The sequence below is a fragment of the Aplysia californica genome, unplaced genomic scaffold, assembly GCF_000002075.1.
Source record: "Aplysia californica isolate F4 #8 unplaced genomic scaffold, AplCal3.0 scaffold00043, whole genome shotgun sequence".
NCBI classification, from domain to species: Eukaryota; Metazoa; Mollusca; class Gastropoda; order Aplysiida; family Aplysiidae; genus Aplysia; species Aplysia californica.
In genome coordinates this window covers 1,718,000-1,740,611 of record NW_004797313.1, presented here as the reverse complement: position 1 = coordinate 1,740,611, position 22,612 = coordinate 1,718,000, and the positions used below count along the sequence as shown (strand labels likewise).

The 22,612-nt window shown below is 37.4% G+C and overlaps 1 protein-coding gene across 5 annotated transcripts in view; it reads right to left on the bottom strand.

The window, feature by feature from the left end:
- Nucleotides 1–3,165: 3,165 nt before the first annotated feature.
- The window catches only part of LOC101849753 (85/88 kDa calcium-independent phospholipase A2), a 40,107-nt gene continuing 20,660 nt past the window's right edge, over nt 3,166–22,612 (bottom strand). For 2 of the 5 annotated variants that reach the window (XM_013079200.2, XM_035968171.1), the window contains 14 exons: nt 21,893–22,083; nt 21,029–21,125; nt 19,801–19,983; nt 19,197–19,312; nt 18,450–18,458; nt 16,930–16,968; nt 12,312–12,460; nt 10,861–10,970; nt 9,564–9,717; nt 8,932–9,082; nt 8,422–8,552; nt 7,580–7,734; nt 6,778–6,945; nt 3,166–5,781 (listed from right to left, as the gene is read on the bottom strand). In XM_013079200.2, coding sequence (XP_012934654.1) covers nt 5,545–5,781; nt 6,778–6,945; nt 7,580–7,734; nt 8,422–8,552; nt 8,932–9,082; nt 9,564–9,717; nt 10,861–10,970; nt 12,312–12,460; nt 16,930–16,968; nt 18,450–18,458; nt 19,197–19,312; nt 19,801–19,983; nt 21,029–21,125; nt 21,893–22,083 — 1,890 coding nt within the window. In that variant the 3' untranslated portion in view covers nt 3,166–5,544. The remainder of the gene's footprint in view (nt 5,782–6,777; nt 6,946–7,579; nt 7,735–8,421; nt 8,553–8,931; nt 9,083–9,563; nt 9,718–10,860; nt 10,971–12,311; nt 12,461–16,929; nt 16,969–18,449; nt 18,459–19,196; nt 19,313–19,800; nt 19,984–21,028; nt 21,126–21,892; nt 22,084–22,612) is intronic. The other 3 variants (XM_035968168.1, XM_035968169.1, XM_035968170.1) reach the window with 3 other exon arrangements.

Below are 22,612 nucleotides of genomic sequence, written 5' to 3'. Positions count from 1 at the left end.
ATAGAGACAAAACCTCCCCCAAAACAAAACAACCTCCATCCTCCTTAAAAACAACTAAAAAAACCAACAACAACAACAAAAAAAGCTGCTTTCGAGTCAAGAGAGAGAGAGAGAGAAGTCTGCCAAAGAAAGAAATCAAAGTAAATGACTACAAAGGATTGAGGAAACTGATTAGTAAAAACAATGATAGGTGCCTCATAAATACATTGGCATGCATCTGCATGAAAGAAAAAACTGCCTTGAACATGAATCATTCAGTTTGGTAAATAAGTCAACCTTCGTTTGAGCTGAAGGATCTACATTTAGAAACCCGAATGAGGAACAAGGCCGAAGTTTCCTTGCACTTGAAACAGAATTAGTTTTTACACAAAGTAGACTAGAACATTTAACGTACATACGTCATGTCATACTGGTTTCAAAGATTTGTAGGCATAGTAAAATCCTGGAGAGATGAACAAATAATTGTGTGTTAAGACATCGAGACAGACAAACATCAGACAAGATTGAAATTTGGCAATTATGTCCACGGGGGTATGCTGTATACTGTATGAAGATGACAATGAAAGACAACTGTCTTTGGCAAGAGTTTCTTGGTTCATCCCACAAATTTTTTTTTCTCACACCAACCACTCTTTCTCTCTCACAAGCCTGATATCAATTTATCTGGGACTTTCCATCAAAACCAAACATTCGAATTACCCTGTACTACAAAGCCTAAAAAGACTTCGGGAAATTTTGTGAATCTTACAAGGTACATCATTGTTTCAAGTGGAAGGACCTCAGCTCAAATGACTGAAACACCAGGGAAAGTAAACAAAAGTTGTATCCGCATGGATGAAAGGGTATCTTTTCTTCCCCTGAATTTAAAAAAAAAAGATTTATAAGAAAGACATCACCTGACAGATCATTTCTTCATAATTTGATCAGACGGCTTAACCCTTTGTTTCCTGTTAGCCAGTCACATTAACAGTGAGCACTGCACTTATGCATGTTACTAAAAATACAGAGTACAGAGCAGGAAACAAAGTGTTACATTTAAAAAATGTACAATTAATACACTGGAAAGGAAGCAATATCATTGATTTTATGGTTTTAAAAAGTTTTAGTAGAGGTTTTTACGGCGCTCGCAACTGCATAAGGTCATATGAGCGCCAGAAGATAAGCGGTGTTTCAAGAGAGTAACAAACATAAAAAAGAAGAAGGGGAGATAAGGAGGATAGATGTTTGATAGGAAAGAAGAAGCAGACCACACCAGAGTACCCGCCAACCACGCATGATTTTATGTTTCTAATTACCGCCAACCACGCATGATTTTATGTTTCTATTTACCGAACATTACTAATCATAATCCAAGGAAAAAAACAAAAAAGATGTCTATCTGGCAGCTTTTGTCTGTCATCATCTCACCTTTTGTGGAGAGCATGATAATGGCAGAAGAAACACTGAAAAAATGTGGAAGAAAAAGGTCCCATATGAGCACTCACTAACCATCCATCCCAACTCCCAAAGCAGGAAAACCGCACAGACAGTGTCAAGAATTCATGAGTGGATGTATAGTATTTGTGTATCCATTCCTGGGAATAAACAATACACAGTTCAGTCAGTAGCTGCAAGCTGCAGTCCAAAGAAAACCCACAGACTTATGTGGAATCAAAGGTAACAGTTTAAACTGCGCATGCAATGCGTTATATAGTTTTTATAAACACAACAGCAGGCAAAATCTTACCAAGACATAGGACAAACCATGATGACACAACTTCCAACCATGGAACGGTACAAGCAATAACGATTATGGAAACATACACGAGCATTACAATATATCATAATAAACCTGTAGAGATATGCTCCAACCCTTACCTTCAGGATATGATTATGTTGATAAAGCAATGAGTTTTCTTATAAAAGCTCGCTGAAACAAATACTTTTAGTGCAGAAGACAAGATGGCACAAACTTGTGGCTGATATAGTTAGTGCAGTAATTATATTAGCCATTTCACGAACCCTGGGACAAGGCATTCCCTACAAACACGCCACAGGTGATGGGTAGGCCTATTGAAATTCTGTGTGATTTCGAAAACTCTAAAAGATCCTCTTGCGACACAGAGCCCTGATGGATAATTATATGATAAGTTTCAGCTTAAACTTAAAGCAAATCTAAAATGCCAAAGGCCTATTATTATCTGGCTGAAAAGGGGAATACCACTAAACTGAAAAAAAATTTCTCATTTCTATAAATTTGAAGTCATAACCTTATTACAAGTTGACAAAAGCAAAAATAAAGTTTCAAAAACATGAGTTAGTCACCATGGTGACAATTAGCCATTGCCACTCACGAAATTTAGTTAGCAACAAGGTTTCAGGTAAAAATCTAACCAAAATCACAAAACAAATAAACTGAATCAAAGCAATAAAGTACTCACTGTCTTGTAAAAATAGCAAATAACCAAAACACTTTTCAACATTTTAAAAGAGGTTGGTCCACTTCCGCTGTTTCCTTATAGTGATGGAGCTAACTAAATATTATCTGGAAAAAACAGCACATGAATTTTGAATCACAGAACATCACAGTTTGTGAACAACAAAGGACAAAACCCAGTAACAAGGAAACACCAGTGTCATTCTATCACAAAACTCCATACCAAAAATAAGTCAACGAGAATAAGGTAAGTTCAAACAGTAACAAGTCTCACTTTGTGATAAAAGCACAAACATGCATTGGAAGCTCAAGCTCAAACTACAGTACTATTATTATTACCACTTTTCCTGTCCTTCACATTAGTATCTTTCATCAGCTCAGAAAGGCACAGGATTCTTCTTTCTCATTGCTTTTTTGCAATCTTATGCATTACATTTACCTGGCCACAAAAAGTATCTGTTCGAAGTTTCACAGACTGGCAGGACACACACCAGCAGTTGTCCTACACGAAGTCACTGTGCTGACATTTACACATCAATACAAAATATGATCGCGCGGGGTTCAATCTCTTTGAGAGTCAAAGATCCCTGAGCAATTATGGCATGAAAGAAGATATTCCAAAATTTAATCACAACACATTGTCACTTCAGAACTATTTTGTCCAAAGTGCCTCTTTACTTTAGTACACCTTGGACAAAATAGTTCTGAGACAATGACATGGCATCATTATGCTGAATTTTTCCTTTTCACTTTGGGGAATAAAAAAAAAGCAGATACAAAGATTCTTAATGCACTAGTTGTCCTCTGTTTGGGCTCAAGAGAAGTATCTTCTCGTAATGAGGGTCCAGAGGAACTAGGGAAATTTGAGGTCTGTTGTGAGTTCATGACTCCTTCCAAAACAGTAAGGTAATTTATGAGGTGGGACATCTCATTCAGTATTCATCTGGTACACGAAACCATGTGAATATAACGTCTATAAAAGTCCAGCAAATGACCAGATTTCAAGAAAGTCCTGTTATGGATTCAAACCAGGGCAGCCAGCACCAGGGGAAAGCAGGAGAGCAGGCAAAATAATAGGTATGAAGAAGGAAGCCCTCAAACCAAAGATTACTATCCAGCAAGGTAGGTGCAAGACACAAAGATACAAAAGGATAGATGGAAAAAAAAAGGTATGTCTACCATTGCCACCCTAGCTCAAAATAGCAGCCCCTAGCAATGAGTGCGTGTGAAATGGAGTCAATATCACTTTGTACGGGTCATATTGGACACAGTAAAAGTCTATACCTAAAATAACATTGTATACCAAATTTTAGAAGGGAAAAATACCATTAAAAATCAGTTTGTTCTTTTCACATACAATGGAGTCGGCCTATTCCAAAATCTGCCAGGCAGCTGGATTTTCTTTGGTTTAGAGAGTTTTTGCTAAAATAGCACTGAAAAAAATTGGGGATTCTATTTTCTGTTGGTTTAGTGTCGTTTTCGGATTAACAGTGTTCGGTATTAATAGACTCCACAATTGTTCACATGACTAACCTGTGGCTTCGACAGTCAGGGAGAATCACAAAGCAATGAACAACTTGTGTACTTTTCAGTGTTTTGTTATGGAATTCGAATTCATGAACTAAAATTCACGTGTGTTCTCATATTTCATTGGTAATACTAAATGTTGTTGTAAAAGTCCTCAAAATAATCAGGGAAAGAATGTAAACCAACGTTAATTCTGATAAACAGACAAATGGACAATGTCAAAATACCCCCCAAAAAAATTTGCATCTCAACAAACATAAGATAATATGGTAGCACAGCATTCTTATTATGATAACACTTCCACAAAACAATAAAGAAAACCCCAATAACCTTTGCAAAACTAGAAATAAAAAAAAGGTTTCATTTTAATATCACATACATAAGCAACATGAATTTGAAGTAAGCAAACAAAAGTTCAAACAAATCTTAAGGTACTTTTAAACCACAGCCCCATAAATATCAGTGAAAGGAAAATCATGAGAAAAAAGAGAAATACATTGATAACAAGAATCACACAAACTGTAACTCAAAGATGAAATAAAGCAAGGAAAATTTCTACAGACAGCTCTTTGCATTTGTTGATGAGATAGCAGGGAGCCTCTCAGAGTTGACACTGACAGTTGTTTAACATCAGCTGGCCTTCTAACCATCTTCACTTTGTAATAAGAAAATTTACCAGACCCCGTTAGCCAGTTCTTTCACCTGTACTAAAGCCATGAAAATCAGGCTGTTGTGACCAGAGAGTCTGTCGTGGGCTGGCAATTAAATTCCCATTCAAACTTATCAGAACTATGCCCTATTGTGAAAAAATCAATATCATTTGGAATCAGCTTATAAAAAAAACCGCAATGACTCATGAATGACTCTTTTTGTCGCTGTTTTCTTAAAAACACTAAAAAGTATTCTCACCATAACTACATCAGGTCCCCAATTGTCACTTCATTATTTTCCTCGTTTGACAGTTAGCCGTTAATAGTAAACAAGTCTTATGACCAGTTGCAGGCTGGCTGAGGCCAAATTTGTCCAGTCTAACTGTAAGTATAATACACCCTTAAGGGAAATGATGCATCTCTGTAACTGTCAGGTAAGAGCAATACTGTGAACCAAAAGGACCAACACAGACTAGACAGCGTATCCCTAAGAGAGTGAGGTAAAACAATCCTACCTCCCTGTACCCCCACATCTCCTGTAGCTTTCAAGATAAACGCAATAAATACATACCGATGAATATTAAATATACAAGGGAAGTAAAATTTAAATTGTTCTAATCTCATGCATATGACCAAGATAATAGCTTAAATGCGAATCTGGCAGTAACCCGGACATCAGAAAACTTACACCAATAAGAGGTAAAAGTTAAAGTTAAACTGCTTATCCACAGAAAAATCACAGGACTACACAAGAGTTTCCCCGTCTGGAAACTATCTACCATGTTAGTACGCCCAGCGGGACTTGCAGAGATTCATCCTGATAGGCGCATATCGCTATACTTGACAAATTACAAAAACCTTTGAGAATAATAATAATAATTAAAAAAATTGCATTTATATAGTGCATATCCACGCTCTACAGCATGCTTCATGCGCTTTACAACAGCAGCTTTAACTGTCCCCTGCCGCTTTTCTGGGCTGGAGCAGCGAGGCTATTTCCCGTACCCGGTGCCGGTTGGCCACCATGTAGCAGTGCGTCTGCCACATCATGTTGATCAGCACCTGGATGTCGTGGCAGTCCAGGCTGATGTCTTCGGACAGCAAGGGAGAGAAGCGGTAATACGGCACGTTGATCATGCTGCACCAGGCACGCGCTCTGTCCACGGGGCGGCCCTCAGAAATTGTGGCCTGGAATGGAAAATAGGAGAGATTAATCCATGACCATGACTCCCAGGAGTCTAGGAGTTTACTGGACAGAGTTTGAAAAAAGACTTGCTACAAATAAAATTGTCTTTATCCCAGGTAAAATCTGTGAAACCATAAAAACTCCAAACTTTCTTGCAGCAGATGCAAATGATAAATTTACTTTCATTTTCAGAGTGATATTTCTGTGCTTAATCTTCTATTTATTGCCATTACTACAGCAAATACTGTGAAAGAAAGTGAGTTGACATTACAGATACAAAGATGCCAGCCAGAGAAGTGAGACATAACTGACCGGGGAACACTAATAATTTCCATGCACTCACTGAAATCAGGATTTTCAGATACACACTGGCCTACATAGCCACAGGCACCATCGTCATAAGAAATAAAATATAGAACAAAACATCCCAAATACTATCGCCTATACCGACAGAATAGTACTCACGACAAGTAAATCAGGAAAAAATTCTAAATAATGAAAATATTCATAACAAACATAGTCTGGATCACTGTTTTCAAAAGTTCCAAAACGGTCTCGCCCCCCCAAAAATCTAGATCCAAACTTTAAAAGAAAGTCACATGACACACAACAATGATATAGCTTAGCAAACAGTACTGCAAAGAACCTCATTCTACAGTTTCAGATTCTGCTCAACATTTTTTTCTCTTTCCCATTCTGCTTGTTTATGGAAGCCCTAACACAAACTTACAAGCATGCACACACATACTATCACACATACAGACAATCAAAGGCAATTGATAACACATCTTTTTAAACCCAAAATCCAGGACTGTACACAAAAATTGCACAAGCTGCATATTTAAAATTATCAAAATGTCAAGGCATGAGCAGTCTTGAAAACACCTAATTCACCCTCAACATTATTAACGCGGAACAAAACATACCACATTTTTACACCAATATGTGCTCTAGAGGAATAACAAAAACAAAACACATGTGAGGCTAAAATAACTCACCTGGTCTACCATGAGCCTGCCCAGGGCTGTGGCCCCAGCAACAGCTTTGTACACATCCATGATTCCGCCTGGAAGAAAGACATCCATGTTCTTCACCTCTTCACACGGTGGGCGGCCACACCCCAAGGAAATAACGCAGCCCATTTGACGTGCTTCTCCACTCCTTCCCTAAAGAGTTGCAAATTCGGGAAAAATTAAGGTGTGTTTATTTCATTACCGGATATATACTCATATATATACATTGTCCTTTCTTTATACCCCATTTCCATATTTTTCCTTTATGTGCCACATGATGACCACCAATGGAAGTTACATAAACATTTTGACAGCAATAGTCTTATTGAGAAAATTTTATGCGAGTATGGAAAGACATATAAAGGCAAAATAATAAGGCAGTCATGGTCTTAAAAAGGTGAAGTGATACTGACGATAATGACAATGGAATAGAGAATGATTAAGTATTCATTTATTTGTGCATTTTAAACTGTTTGCGATTTGTCCAAGATTAATTTTGAGCTGCTTTTTCACAAAGAAGACAATGATGACTATGGAGTTGATGATGAGTATAAAGAAATGTAAAAAGAGGACGTCCTCAAAACCCCGTTTATATCCATCCCAATGCCCATCTCACTCTTATTTTTTTCCTCATTTTCCAGATGGCGCATCACCATGACAACAATCACATCATTGATGACAGTGCAACTGAAAAGAAGACGGAGCAGACCCTATCAGAGTGCCCGTCAACTATGTGAGGGCACTTTACCCATCCCCCATACTTTGCTTCAGAATGAGAAACACCCACCAACATCTTGAGGCCCATGTTGTACTCGTGAACCTCCGTCAAAACGTCCAGTGTCGGGTTGTTGGAAATTAGGCCACCGTCCAGGTAACTGCCATAGCCCCTGAAGTAGGTCGGGGCTGCCCCACTGCTCCTGGCTGCCTCCCACAGTTTTTGCTCTGTCCACGACAAATACAAAAACAAAAACGATGAAACAAAAGAATAGGGCAAATGTAAGTGTTTGTGGCAGGTACAGTTCTGTCACACCAGATAAAAATATTTCTGCAGTATTGGTCTACATTTAATGCTCTGTAATGAAAGCACATGTGGCTTAAAAGGGCTGATACACGCCAGAAAATGTCAGTTGTAATGGGAAGAGGATAAAAAGTAAAGTAGACTTTGTTATAAATAAACTCTGAGATGTAATGACTTTTGAATATTATGATGCCTTTATCCATTTTAAGGCAGAAATTTGAGAGAAGGAAACCAGTAATATGACTTTTAAAAAGAATAAATTCAACACATTTGTATTTTTCCTTGACATCTTTTATAATAAAAATCCACTATAGCTATTAACTTAAGGCAAAAATTAAAAATTCTGACTTATTGGAATATACACACTCTAATAAACACATGTACAATACTGTATATGTATACTTACATACAGAGATCACATGCATACATGTTCACAATCTTTAATCTGCATTTTTTCTTCTTACATTCTTGAGAGATAACACGACCACATTCTACAGAGACAGGGAAGAAGTCAAACTAAAGGTCACAAAAGTATTAATGCAAAAGGGACATTGCAGGTTTCTGTTTTGTCAGTGGACTAAAGATGCCCTGGAAGGATCTGAAACACTAACCATGAGGTGGTGTTAAGGCCTCTAATTGGTTGGGTGGAGATGAGCTTGGGTGATTCAACGTTCTCTCAAAGTTCCGGAAGAAATGCAGGTCTGCTGGGAACCGGTCGCCAAGAACAGCTGACACAAGAAGTCTGTGAGATGATGAGAGTGACAAGCATGCTAACGGTTCTTGTGTGTTTAAAGTTTTAATTTTAGTATGAGTAACACCACAACTGTAACCCATATAGGTCATATAAGAGTGGAAGATTAGAGGTGTTGCTAGAGAGTGACATACAAAGAAAAGGAGGAGAGATAAATGTGATAGATATTTAATAAGAAAGAAGGAGCAAACCCCATTCAAGCACCCAGCAACCACTTGCTATAGGTGTGTGTGCATGGATGTGGTATGTAAATGCATGTGTGCACTTTCTCTTCTTTTCTTTATTTTCAGAAAACAGCTGTAAGCATGAACAATCCCCTCCCCCAATACAAACAGACAAGTCAACTTCGATTATCATGACCGACACTCACTTTGGATGCTTCAGATCTGTCATGACTGTGTCTTCCCCAAACTCTCTCTTCAGGAACACTTCAAACTGGGCTGGATCGTACGGGCGGGTACCTTTGAACACCTCGTCTTTCAAGCGCACGTACAGACCTTTCATGTACGGCAGAGAAAAACCTGAAGAGAAACAAAGTAAGGACTAACCTATCAAGAAGATATAACATAAATATAACAAACAAAAACAATCCCATGATATTTCACAGATAACATTTTCAATGTAATCTTCATAAAATGTTTTTCTAATTTCACAACAAAAAAATTTCCGGTGGAAATAAAAATAAACATTAACAGTATGCAAATATCAATACTAAAGTTTCAGACAAAGTGAAAGATTTGCTAATGTAAAAGACCATGAGTATGGAAATATTACACCTCTCCCACAAGTATAATACATATTCGAGGACATTTTACTTGGCAGAGTCCTCATGCCAATGAATAACCCAGTAAAATAAATGACACTATGGCAATATTTCTCCCAAAACTACTGGCATTTAAAGCATGAGACGATCTGCAGTCTGCAAGTAAAATAGACCCAAGGTAGTCTTGGGTGAAGCTGGGGAGGTATTAAAATGTGAAATAACATAATTAAATCCCTCACCTTTAGCAATGCCCATGGCCAGAATTCCGCCAGTACTAGTCCCCCCAATCCAATCAAAACATTCTCTTATGGGTCTGCCGACCGCCGCTTCAATTTCCATCAAAATCTGGATCAGTACCAAGCCACGGATTCCTCCACCATCCAAACACAGGATCTGGGAAGAGTTTGTTTTGATGAAAGTCATCATATTACTACAAACTGATAAATCAATTCGAAGGCGGAGTGTTTGGCCCATGAGATACAGTATACGAGATGGTAGAACCACAGGTAAACAAAGCATAAAGAATGTCCTCAAATAAACAAAACAAAAGCATTCCTTAGTTTCAGAGTTTTTCACTTTTAAATGTGAGTGTTTTATACCCCTACTGACACAATGTATATAATTTAGGAGACAGGCTTCAACCCTGTCTGTCAGGGCCAACACGGGCTAAGAAGGATACAGCCTTTGTGAAGAAAGACTGTATTACTCAATAAAAATTCTCTTTACATGGGAATCAAACTCGTCTTCAGAGTGTGACAGCAAAACACCTAACTTCTACACCACAGAAGCTGGTGCTTAAGAGTTCATGTGTGTCCTTCTACCATTAAGAAAGTAGCACCTCTTGCTGGTGTGCGGAATGTTTGCTACAGCCATTCTCATCCACTACAGGAACTGGTGATAGTAACAATTGTAGTGAGTAGTAACATGGGGTGAATGGTATACAAACCAGTGCCAGAAGCAGATTAGAACTTTGGTTCAACAGTTAAGGTTCTTGTCAATTGTTTTAACAACATCTTAGAGTAATTTCATAATATTTATAAGGACACACACCCCCCACAATAATAAAACCCCCCCAAAAATTAATTTCTCATAAAGAATTCAAATTTATTTTCTGTATCCTTCAAAATGACCACCTGTCGATACTTCTACATGATTTCTGTCACTTTTTTATTCATTAAAGCATCTGCTCGATAGCTTTAGACCAACCAATTTAGGTAATATAAATTCATGGTGACCGAAGACACCAAACTGTCATTGACAACAAGAAATGACAACAAATTTCAACATTGAATAACCTCAAGCCTTTTGACACAGGAAGGTTCCACTATGTGCATATCCCTTATGACTGTTGTAAAAGTAAAATACACCCAGCAGCTCAAGAGCTTTCACTCTTCAGCCTAACCCTGTACAATGCTACCTTCTAGTGCAGCACAACTGTAGAGATGTTCAGTGTAAAGAGTGGTATGTGTCTGGCTGCTGGGGAAGATGATCTCTGTGGGCTAGGCTGTCAATCCCACCCTATGTGGCAAAACTTACCCGTTCACCTGCAGAAACAGGGGTATCTGTCATGTCGATCACTGAGCCCCGGTGTTGAGGAGATGTAGCACTATGCACCACCGTACTACACAACTGCTCATCAAACAGGGCTGGGAACGTAATATAACACTTATATAAAATACATATCAAAATATCCCAAAGAAACAATTCATCAGAAAGATTTTCATACCAACTCTCTGCTAGCTTGGACCCTCAACTTAGCTCAACAAAGCAAGATCAAAGCATATAAAATGAAAGGTCCCAGAAAGACGCTAAACATCATGAGAAGAGACAAACAAAGAAATGAAGACATCAGACTATAAGTAGGCATTACATCAAGCATGCAGTACGCCAAAAGTCAATGAATCAAATGGAATGGACACCTTATGAGAAATGTGGCCACAACAGACAGTTTCAAAGGCCCACAATATAAGATTCAATAGGTTCAAATCTCGAGGAAGACCAAAAAAAAGGTGGAATAAGGGAGTTAAAGAGACCCTCCAAAGGAACAACAATATGACCCTGGCATGTCCAGCTTGAGTCCAACAATTTAATTTTCCCATGACACCTCATGTTGTAAGAGGACAGAAAAGGTAAAACTAAGTAAAGTACTAAAGAAGTAGGAGAACAAATCATGGAAACAAAATTCACAGTGAATAGAAAAATCAGAGTATTATAGATTCAGCCTACTGCCATTACTCTTAGGAATGTCCTGTCCCACAGAATGAAACGAAAAATGATTGAGTATAATATGTTCTTTAGCTTGAAACGAAGTACAATAGGGAAATCCAACATTGCACCAACAACAGCTATGAGAGGTGGTGGTGGTGGTGGTCGATGTGGTGGTAGTAGAAGTAGTGGTAGTAGTAGCAGCAGTAGAGGTAGTGGTAGACAATGTTCTGCCAGTGTAGACAAAAGTGTTTGTGCTGCACTGATCTACATTTCATGCCACAGTGATAATGACACATGCGACTAATTATGCCAAAGCATACTACAAAATGCTGATTGCAGTAAGACGAGGCAAATAATGATGAGCACTTGATTCTGTGTTACATCAGGAGTTGAAAATACGATAAATACACTAACTTTACAAAACTCACTACATCTATTGTCAAAAGTCTGACTCTAAAAAAAACAACCAAAACTCTCAAATGTCATGTGTCTAGCTGTGTAGGGGGCAGGGGAGGAGGTAATGATATTGTCGCTGCTGAATTCTGCTGGATTCTAAATGGGTAACTCAGTTTCTGTAAATTTCACAAGAGTGAAAAAACTAAAAAGCAAAGCTATTAAGCACATTTCAACTGTTAAGAATCCAACGTTGTAGTGACTATTTGGATAGGTTAATCTGGCTGAAAGTTATTTATATAGGACGTGTTGTGTGATGTCAATTTTCTCCCTACTTGCTGCATCTTCTGGCCATCTCTCCTTCACATAGATGACCAAGTACTCACCGACATTGTCCAGTTTCATGAGCGCGGACATGGTCTGGTCTGGTGTCCCGTTCACGGTACCCTCGGCCGAGCAGCCAGAGTTACAGCCACTCATGGAGGTGCTGCACCGCGTGGCTCCCGACACATGAAGTAAATACAGGATTGTGTCCCTGCACAGGGGGGGGAGGGGGATGGAGAGAAAGAGAAACGTCTTAATGCAATTGTCTAGACACTGTGGTGCTAGAGAGATATGAGGGGTAAATATGACATCTTTACACAATGTTGATCATGGATGGTTCAGTAGGAGGAGTGTGATGTTAGAAGGGATTTGATGGTAGAAAGTAGACACATCTTAGCAATAATGCCACAGATTGCCTAGCAGGGGTAATGTGATGTTAGTAGAGATCTGGGAGGAAAACAAAGAGAAATTTTAACAAGAAGGTGAAAGTCACACAGGCTGATTTTGAGTAGTAATTTGTCATAATTGTATGAGTTTAACATCTTTTTAAGGAATACAATGGAAATACAAATCAGGCCATCTTGTTTCTCTACAGATACAAATGTAAAACGCAATGTCTCAGAGGTGACAGAAAATGATCTTATGACATTTTATCAAAATTGTCCCAAAAAATGCTGATGAAGCTTATTTTCAACTGAATGAGAGTATTCTTATAGATCACACAGACTGGCACATATTTCACATCACTTCTTCCAGTAATAAAAAATGTATCACTTTGATGGAAAAAAATTGAATACAAAAAAGCTGTTTTCACATTTAAAAATACCAAAAAACAATTCTTCCTTTGGACCCCTCTTTTCTATCCAAATTAGAATATTTTTCATAGAAGTGTTAGATTCTAGCTTTTTTTCATGTTTATTTCAAAAGTAGCTTAGCATATTTAGCATATCTTGGATATCGGGTGAAATTAAAAAATCATCTTAAAAGAAAATCAAAGAAAACTATTTCACTTTCAAGATTGTACCTAAAGGTAAGGGACAGTGTGTTATCATGAAATTTAAAAATCGAAAGAGATAATAAAGGGAAGGAGGATGCAGGGTTAAAATAACTGTTCAGTTACTTTCCCCATCCCTTCCATTCCTATTATACTTTGAAATATAGCACTGATAATACAGCAAAAGATCTATGTCATATTCAAATACTGTCTGATAGGTCAAGATTAAGAACTGGTTAAAAACAAAATTACTGAAAAAAATTGAGGTGAGAGCAAATAGAACAATCCTCATAGGAAGGTTAGGCTTCATATTACATTCTTAGAAACAAAAATGATTTGCTTTTATATAGAATGCATAAGTTGTGAGATAAGTTATGAGAATATCTATGGTTTTTGTGAGATTCCCTCCAAAGCACTAACCTCTTTCACTATTTCACATACACTTTTCAAAAGCAAATCACCATCTTGCCCTTGACAACTTCAGAAAAGTTAATCTAATTTCACATCTCCAACCAGCTGTTAAAATGTCGAAGGTAAAAATTTTTTAGTTTTTGCTTTTTATTACAGTTTCTTAATTGGTTGATTGTGGTCCAGAAATATTTGTCGAAATTCAAATTCTAAATGTTGAAAAAGGCAAGAGAAAACATGCAAGCGGCAATGTAGGTACAATTTGTTAAAAGAATGAAACATTTTTTTCGTTCGCCTGCAAAGTTTTGTTTTCTTGAGTTAGTACACCTGAACAGCTTGCCGACGATATCCAACAGTGGGACTCAAATTATCCTCAGTAATGGAGGAGTCCTGTGTGATTAAAATGCACTCTCTGCTAAAGAAGCAGAGCTACACAATTTGATGCAAATCATTAGCAGCTAGGGTGGTCTCTGATTTTTAAGCATGAAACTCAAAGCCAGACAAGTGCCACAATTATGGTCTCAGAAAACAAGTTATTTCACATCCCAGTCTAATAAGTATACAAAGCTCTTAGGATATCCTCTCTCAAAGTGCACTAAAATATCCACTGAGATGTGAGTACAAACAGAGGAGTAAATACTGCATATCCTGCACTAAGGTCTTTGAAACAACACAACTACAGTTTTTGAACACTCTCAATACAACTGATAAGATAAACAACTTATCACAATGAGTCATGGACAGTGTACAAATATACAGTTTAAGACATACCATCCTCTTCATAGAAAAGACTATATCCAATAATCTTTAAGAAATATGTTAGCAGCGGTGTTTTAAGACGAAAACATTTGTGCTCATTTCATTTAGCACACCACATATAGTGAGACTTGTAGATAGAACTAAAATTTTAAACATAAAATTGCCTTGTTTTCTGGATTTCAAGTAACTCCTGTACCAATGAATCAAATAATAGTTGCATACAGACACATTGTACGAAAATGAATATAAACTGTGTACATAATTTACAATAAAAAGTAGGAACCTAAAAAGAAGAAGCCAAAAGAAAACAAGACCTTGACACCCACAAAAAAAATCAGAGCAAACCATTGCAAAGCCCCAAAGCATGTTGAAAATACACTGAGCACAAAGTTTGCTCCAAGCAGATGCTAGGAATATGGAGAGCTATAGGTAGCACAACAGGCACACAGTAATGAGTGTAATATGATTCAGATTACCTTTGAAAGTATTGGCACTACAAGAATGACAGAATGTTTATCCTTGGGGTGTAGGAACATCTTGGCTAGTAAATTGAACATGGTCTCGAATTCACAGGAGTTGGGGAAAGGGGGGGGGGAGGCAGGGATTGAGGGAAGGAGTGAAGTTGGGAGGGAGGGGGAAAAGTAGGGAGAGAAAGAGTGAGAGAGAGAGAGAGAGAGAGAGAGAGAGAGAGAGAGAGAGAGAGAGAGAGAGAGAGAGAGAGAGAGAGACTGTATCTTAAAAAATAAAATAGAGCAAGCACTAAACTACTTTAAAACTAGCAAGGCCGAAAGATCTGCACACCTTACTTTACAAAGACCAAAAGCCCCCTTTTCAAAATTTCATTTGCCAAAATTGTTTCATCCTCCAGCAGTCAGAATTTAAAAATGCTAAATGTTTATGAATGCAAACAAAACAAATAGCCTTTATCTATTTCAAACTGTTATCACCTATTCCTTTAGCGAAGGATCAGTTTTGACAAAAGAAACAGAGTCTGTAAACAGATACTAGAAGACGTGAATAGCATAGATGATAAGTGTTTTCCCCCCCTAACATCACATAAATTTATCGAGGACCTCAGACTAAATAAGAAAACACATATTTACAACATTTTTAAACAACTATGAGTGAAAATATTGGGGATAATGGTGAGCTGACCAAATTCCATTCTAGCCCATGAATCTTTTTGCCCCCAAGAGCATAAAATCAAAGAGTGAAAGAAGAGCTTTATAAAATATTACAACTGAAGTTACATTTATAGGAAAAAACACAGCCATGAAAAAAAAATTACTGTAGATTTCCAGACATTGGTAAATATATATTTACTTGAAACTCAAAGTTTCTATCTTTGAGTGCCAGGCTTGACATGATGACAATTTTCATAATCCATCAACACACAGAGAATGTGATATATTAATCTCTTTTCAGGTAGGTATATGTAAGTGAAGCACAGGACATACTTTTGTGAGCTTACAGGAGTAAATGGCTAGGTGACAGTTTGTACAAAAGTTCACAAGGATGAATCTGCAAATACAGAATCTCTAAGTTTATTATAGTCACGAAGTACAAAACACCGAACTCACAAATTTACAGCAATGAAGAGCAAAGTCCGATGAATTCACTATTTTTGTACCAAAAGTATAAAAGAAAACTAGTTTCACATAAAAGAAAAACAAAACATATTGATGTAATGATAGAAGAAAAATAAGGGCAAGTGTCCCCTTAGTTTCACGAACAAGGTAGAGGTAAGTGTATTTTGTAGTAATAGCTTTAAGATAGCATAAAATAAATATACATAAAAATGTTATAAGCTAGCAGAAGCAGTGCATTATGGAAAATTGCTGAAAAAGCATTTTCAGGCATTCTGAAACTGCAAGACTAGGTCATCAAATGCAAAGGAAAAATTTCCTTTCTTGTTTATGTTATTTCCAAAATCTGGCAGTTGTTAGAGGCTTGGGTATGATAGCTACATGCAGTGATACCTTTAGAGAAGATGAATGTTCACAAGCTTTGCTGCTACAGAATACTTCTTTCACAAAAATATTTTCATTAATTCACCAAGAGATGACATTCCCTAACAGGCATCACATTTATGCACTATTGAATTTTCAAAACTGACTGTTAGCTGTCAAACCTAATGTGTTAGTAAACGGTAAAATACAAATCACGTTTCAATTGTAATTCAAATTTCAGAAAAGTGAGTGTCAAATGTACATATCTATTTTAGAAAATTAGAAGGAAAAAACCCAACCCGATAACAGTTTGAATAACTTTCCATTCTGATTTTTTTTTTCAATTGAGATATGTGAATAAAAAACTGTAAACTAAATGTTTCCTTTCCTTTACCACTGTATAAGTGCAAGTAATGAAATAATTTCAGCATAGCGTAAAAACAAAACGAGAACCAAAAAGTGAAAAAAGGAAAGGAAAAAATGTGCACTAGATGACCATGCGTTTGGCCAACAACCAACATCTTTGCTATAGGCAGGAGACACCCTCAACTGGAAGGCAAATTTACTAACCCCACAGGTTGTTCCCGACGTAGGAACGAGTACGAGCTGCTGAAAATGAAACAAAAAGCTATTCGTCGAGTTGATATTATCAGACTATTTGACTAAAACAAAGCAAAATTAGAATTATCCTAAACATCAGTATACCATACACTTTTGAGAAAAAAACAACCCCCCCCTAAAAAAAAAGCTTTAGAGTTGCGGGGAACCACTGAAACACAATATGTGCATAGTAGTGATGGACATACCAAGTCAGCAAGACGAATAATGAATAGAGAGGTGTATGGTATGACTTATTTTAACAAACCACTATCATGTTGTAATGATTTAGTGCTTGAAAAGAGGAAAGCCATAGATAGGAAACGTACAGATATCATTTGTGTTTTTTTTTATAGTTTAGTGTCCGATTTAAACACAACTGGGTCATTTTGAAAGTCCAGCAGTTGGCCCAGCAGTTGAAGTAACGAAAGCAGATGAAGGAAGGAAAGAAGTAGATCAGCAAACAAGAACATTTACGCATTAGTTCATTGGTGCTATTCTATTAGTGGTGTCCATCTGCTGGATAGTTTTATGTATGAGTACTGATCTCTAATCCACCCCCCCCCCCATCCCCCATTCTCGACCATGACAGGTGCCAGTTTCGATTCTAGGACTGTTCAGCAAATAAGACAATACGATAACTTTAATTAATTCAAACCCCTTTCGAACATCCCCTTCCCCTAATTTGAACATATTATCTTTTCATGGTACATCAAGAGAGAATGATGAAACAAAAAGGTGTACATGAACTCAAAGAATAGTAAAAGTAGATTTTTGATCCCTCATTCTAGAAACGGGTTAAAAGTATCTTTCATGCATGACGTCATCACGGCCCACCTGAGGCCCCACACTGAGTGGAGACCCCACATGCGCACAGTGGGTCAAGTGGGTTTCAAATAAGGGCTCAAGTTCACGTTTACCAAAGAATGTGATTGGATGCTGGAAAAAAACAAAACATGCTGACTGATAAAACAAATTGAGTGAATAAAAAAAAAGCATTGAGACCCTCCTGCCATCTGAATTAACAACAAAAAGAATTATTTCACAAAAACACAACAACAAATTATATACAGAAATAAGTAAATCACAAGACAAGACACACGCTTTTCATTAGTCAAAGCATTAAAAGTTAAAAAAAAAGTATAAATAAGTAGTGAGACACTGATATATATATGCCCTGCTAAAGCAAATCAGTAATGCAAAAAACCAAAAAGACACTTGTAAGTAAACGAATTAGCAAGCCATGACTGTATTTAGAAATAAAAATTTGAACTCATTTAAACTAATAACCCGTTGCCCTCTGATCTTTCCTATTAAAGCAGGAGACAATACAAGTCTCCAAAGACAGCGAGATTTTAAAGTGAGATTATGCAAAGAATTTATTTAGAAAATCCTCCGGTCCAGGAAAAAAAAAGAATGAACTAATACAGAAGGTGACTTAAATAACCCCTTCCTCATGAGGCTAGTTTGGGAAATATTTCCACAGTACTCACCCTACTTCTCTGAAATGAAAAATAAATTACACAAATATAATTAAACCTAAAACCCCCTCCCAAAACAAAACATTTCCAACAAACACTGAAAATCAAGAACTTAAGAAAATAAAGATAATCTTGTACACAAGGGTAGTCTATTTTAGCTTGAACATAAGTAAAAAAAACAACACTACAGAACATTGTAAAAACTCAACACAATTGCTTTCAACTTGCAAGCAAATAAGAACACACTCCATTGAACATTTATGTGCATTAAGAACAAAAAGTATTCTGCTAACAATTTGAAGAACATAAAATGATTAAAAGACATTCTCATTCACTGCTACAAATAAGAAGAAAACAGGTGATTATGAATGTTTTGAAATTCTTCAACTTCTATTGGTTTCAAACTTCTAAAAACTACAGTAAAATAGAACATTCTTTGTCAAAAGAGTGATATTTACTATTGACACAAGAAAATAAACTGAAGAAACATTGCAACTTTATATAACTAAATGTACTTGTTGAAAAAAAGTATAGAGCCAACAATATAGGCTTTTCTGAAACATTAACATAGTAAAAACTGTTTCTTCCCACTACAAAATAAGCCTGCAACACTTTGAACAATAAATAAATTTCAATATGAAATTCTTCAATGCAACTTCAACACCAACTCAGAGCTAAAAACTAAAGAGAAAGCAAGTACACGGCCACGTCACTCTCTTTCCTTCCTTCTCCCACTTCCATTCTTTCTATTTCTCTCACCTGTTTCTGCCTCTGTTGACAGCTGCCATATGTCTGGGCTTGACACCTGATCCTGATGCTTGGTTAACATCTGCACCAAAAACCACAAACTGACGAACCAGGTCCAAGTTGTCTTCCTGCAACACAGCAAGACAAACATATTACATTAGTAGAGACTGGGAGAAAGTGAGACACAGCAAGACAAACATATTACATTAGTAGAGACTGGGAGAAAGTGAGACACAGCAAGACAAACATATTACATTAGTAGAGACTGGGAGAAAGTGAGACACAGCAAGACAAACATACAGTAGTAGACACATGGGGGCACAGTGAGACAAGGACATGTTACCTTGATGGGAAATGAGAGCAACGAGTCTGCTTACTCACTTCACCATAGAGGCAAAGAATAATTGGTATGGCTGGAGGAGGAGGAGGAAGAAGAGGAAAAGGAGAGGCAAAGAAAGGGTGAGAAAGAGAGGAAAAAAAAGTAGGGGACGGAGAAAAAGAGAGAGAAAGCCAGAGAGAGTGTTTAAGAAACATTCATCACTGCTGTATACAGCCAAAAACAAATTTGTTTAGAGATCAGCAAGGACTGCTATTGTCACAGTCTGCTGCTACAAACCTGGATGGCCTTGTGCAGAACACTCTCCCCTTTGGCATCCAGCAGGTTGCAGTTTGCCCCATGACACAGCAGGGCCAGCAGGCAGTCCGACTTCTTTTTGGCCATCATGATATGTAGTGGCGCGTCACCGTTACTGTCTGTAATGTCAAGCTGGCAACCCAGCAGAGCCAATTTCTGGATGGTCTGCGAGGAAAATGACAATGTTTCAAAAACAAATTGAGACATAGTTTGTGGTAAGTCTACACAATGCTGACATACTACACCGGTATAAGAAAAAAGGAAAAAAAAAGACCATACAAGAGTACGTACCAACAAACCCCGTTTCAGGAAAAAACAGTAAAGGGAAGATAGTATTGGGAAGAATGGTAGTAAACAATCAGACTTACTGTTACATTTAGTGAGGACGATCAGGACAGTAGCATAATTGTAAGCAAAGGAGGAGACATTCCTTTATGAAAGCACCTTATAAATAAAAGCAACTTCACTAACCTATAACATATGAAGCTACAGATCCCCAGTCAATGTAGCTATATAAGAGAATCCACTTCTGTTTACCAGTTTTAGTTAACAACCATTCAATGCAATATTCCAAACATTCTGCAAAGAACAGATAAGGCTTTTAATACCAGTACCAGCAAAGACAAGCACAAGAAGTATATCACATCTTTTAAACAACTTGCAAGTTCAAGAAGAAAGCTTAATCAACTGTGCTCAAATTACTCTGTTAGTTCAGCTGAGCCAGCCTCAAGAGCCTACAACACCAAGCACTCAGGCTATAAAGGAAGAGGAAGGCCACGCAAAAGGTGGATTGAGGGTGTCAAGGAATTCCTAAGAAAACATAACATCCCAACTGAAAGAGCTGCGGAGCTGACCTACCATAGAAAACTGCATCTCCCCCCGACGCTTAACGGCAACAGAGGATGAAAAAGTAAAAGTAAGTAAGTTCAGCTGAGCTCATGGTTCAAGTAAGACAACAGATGGAAGGAGGAATCTTTCACCTGAACCATTGGTCCACTTTGGGAGTTTTGTGAAAGCTAAGTCATTACTGATGACCAGCAGCTTCAAATGAGTCAACACGCTAGTGACCATATTGTGCTTGAACAAGGTTAGGGTTATAAGCAGCTTTCAAGAGAAGCAGCAAAAGCAGACACGTCTGGTGCCCCAAAACTACCCACAGCAGGAGCTAAAAATATGGCAAGATGCTGAAGCTGTTATCAGCACTAATCACCTCCACATCCTCGGCCCAGTGCAATGGACTGCCTCCAGTCTTGTAATCTTTGGCGTTTGCCTGCTCTGGATGTTTGGAAACAATCAGTTCAAAAGATCTGAAATACAAAAAGTAATAATCAGTCAAACATAGAGATGTTCCACAGAGGCAGAACATCTTTATTCTCATAATCTTCTTTTCCTCCCTTCATTCCCCACCCCTCCCCCCTGTTCTTCATCAATTGTAAGATATAAAAAAGAATAAAAATGAAGGCAAAAACACATAAGAGCAAATATCAATTACGTGAAAAAACTCCCTCAAGATCAGAAACAAAACATCTCAGTCTCACATTAAACTTCACTTTAAATCATGTTATCTTAATCTAAACCATGTTTACGGGTATTCCATTTTAATCAATTTGTTTTCTAGGCTCTGACTCGTTCTGGGAGAGATTTGCAATAGATTTGGATTTTGTTTTCTAGATCAAGGTGAATCTAGAAGATTTACCAGAGGAAGAAAGTTACATGTTTCTATTTCTACTGTTGATTGTAATAAGAGACTTAATATATATATATATAATAGTAGACGATACAATCCAGAATCAAAGAGCAGCAACACTAGCAACAAAATGTTTTTCTTGACACCCCTCCCCCCCTCCCAAAACAGTGAGCAAAATGTATTGTAAAGGAGATAAACTCTATAAACTTTTTAATTTTTATAGCTCTACAACATATATAAAAGTAAAGGTAAAAAAAAATAGCTTTTCAAAAATTGGTTGAAAAGTCTAAACTCATGGGGTTCATTTCAAAATCAGAGTTGATCTTCTGTGATTTAATCAGAAGCATCGGCACAATAAAATACTATTTCAAGATAAGAGGTACCTACTTCAAATCTCGGGACCTAATAGCAGCATGTATCGGCAGACAGTCGGCGCCCGCCACGCGTGGGTCCGCCCCAGCCCCCAACAGTATCTCTGTGGCCTCCGTTAACTTGCGCTCACATGCAAGGTATAAGGCGGACTCTCCCTTGGCATTCAGACTGTTGATCACACCTTGTTTGTCAAAGTCCACTAAAAGCTGTGGGAAGAATAGATAACAAAAAAAATCAACTTCATCTGAGAGGGTTTATGGTTTTCAGGCCTTACATGAAGCTCAACTGGCTTTTTCTGCCTGTTTAAAGAGACTTAATATAGGAAAATCATTGTTTCCAAGACAAAAAAATCAAACTCTTCTAATAATACACCATACTCTGATATGTTCTTACGGTAAAAGGATAAAAGTCAAAATTAAACTGAGAGAAAACACATATTCACCACATACAATATAGTTTGCTTAAAAAATGAAATATGCATGTGTGTGTGTGTATAATTGTGAGTGTGTGTGTTGGTTGGAATGATACTGTAAATTAATATTTTGCATCAAAGAAGCTGGTAAAAGCAATTTTAGGTCAGTTTCTTTGAAAGGAGGAAAAATAAAGTTCACAGTACCTCATGTTAACTAAACTTGATGCAGTGCGGTGGCTCTAGTACCCTCATGAAAAGATTGTCGCATCTTATTCCCTCTTTCCAAAATTCAGTCAGTAGCCTATCCTCCTCATCCCCTCCCC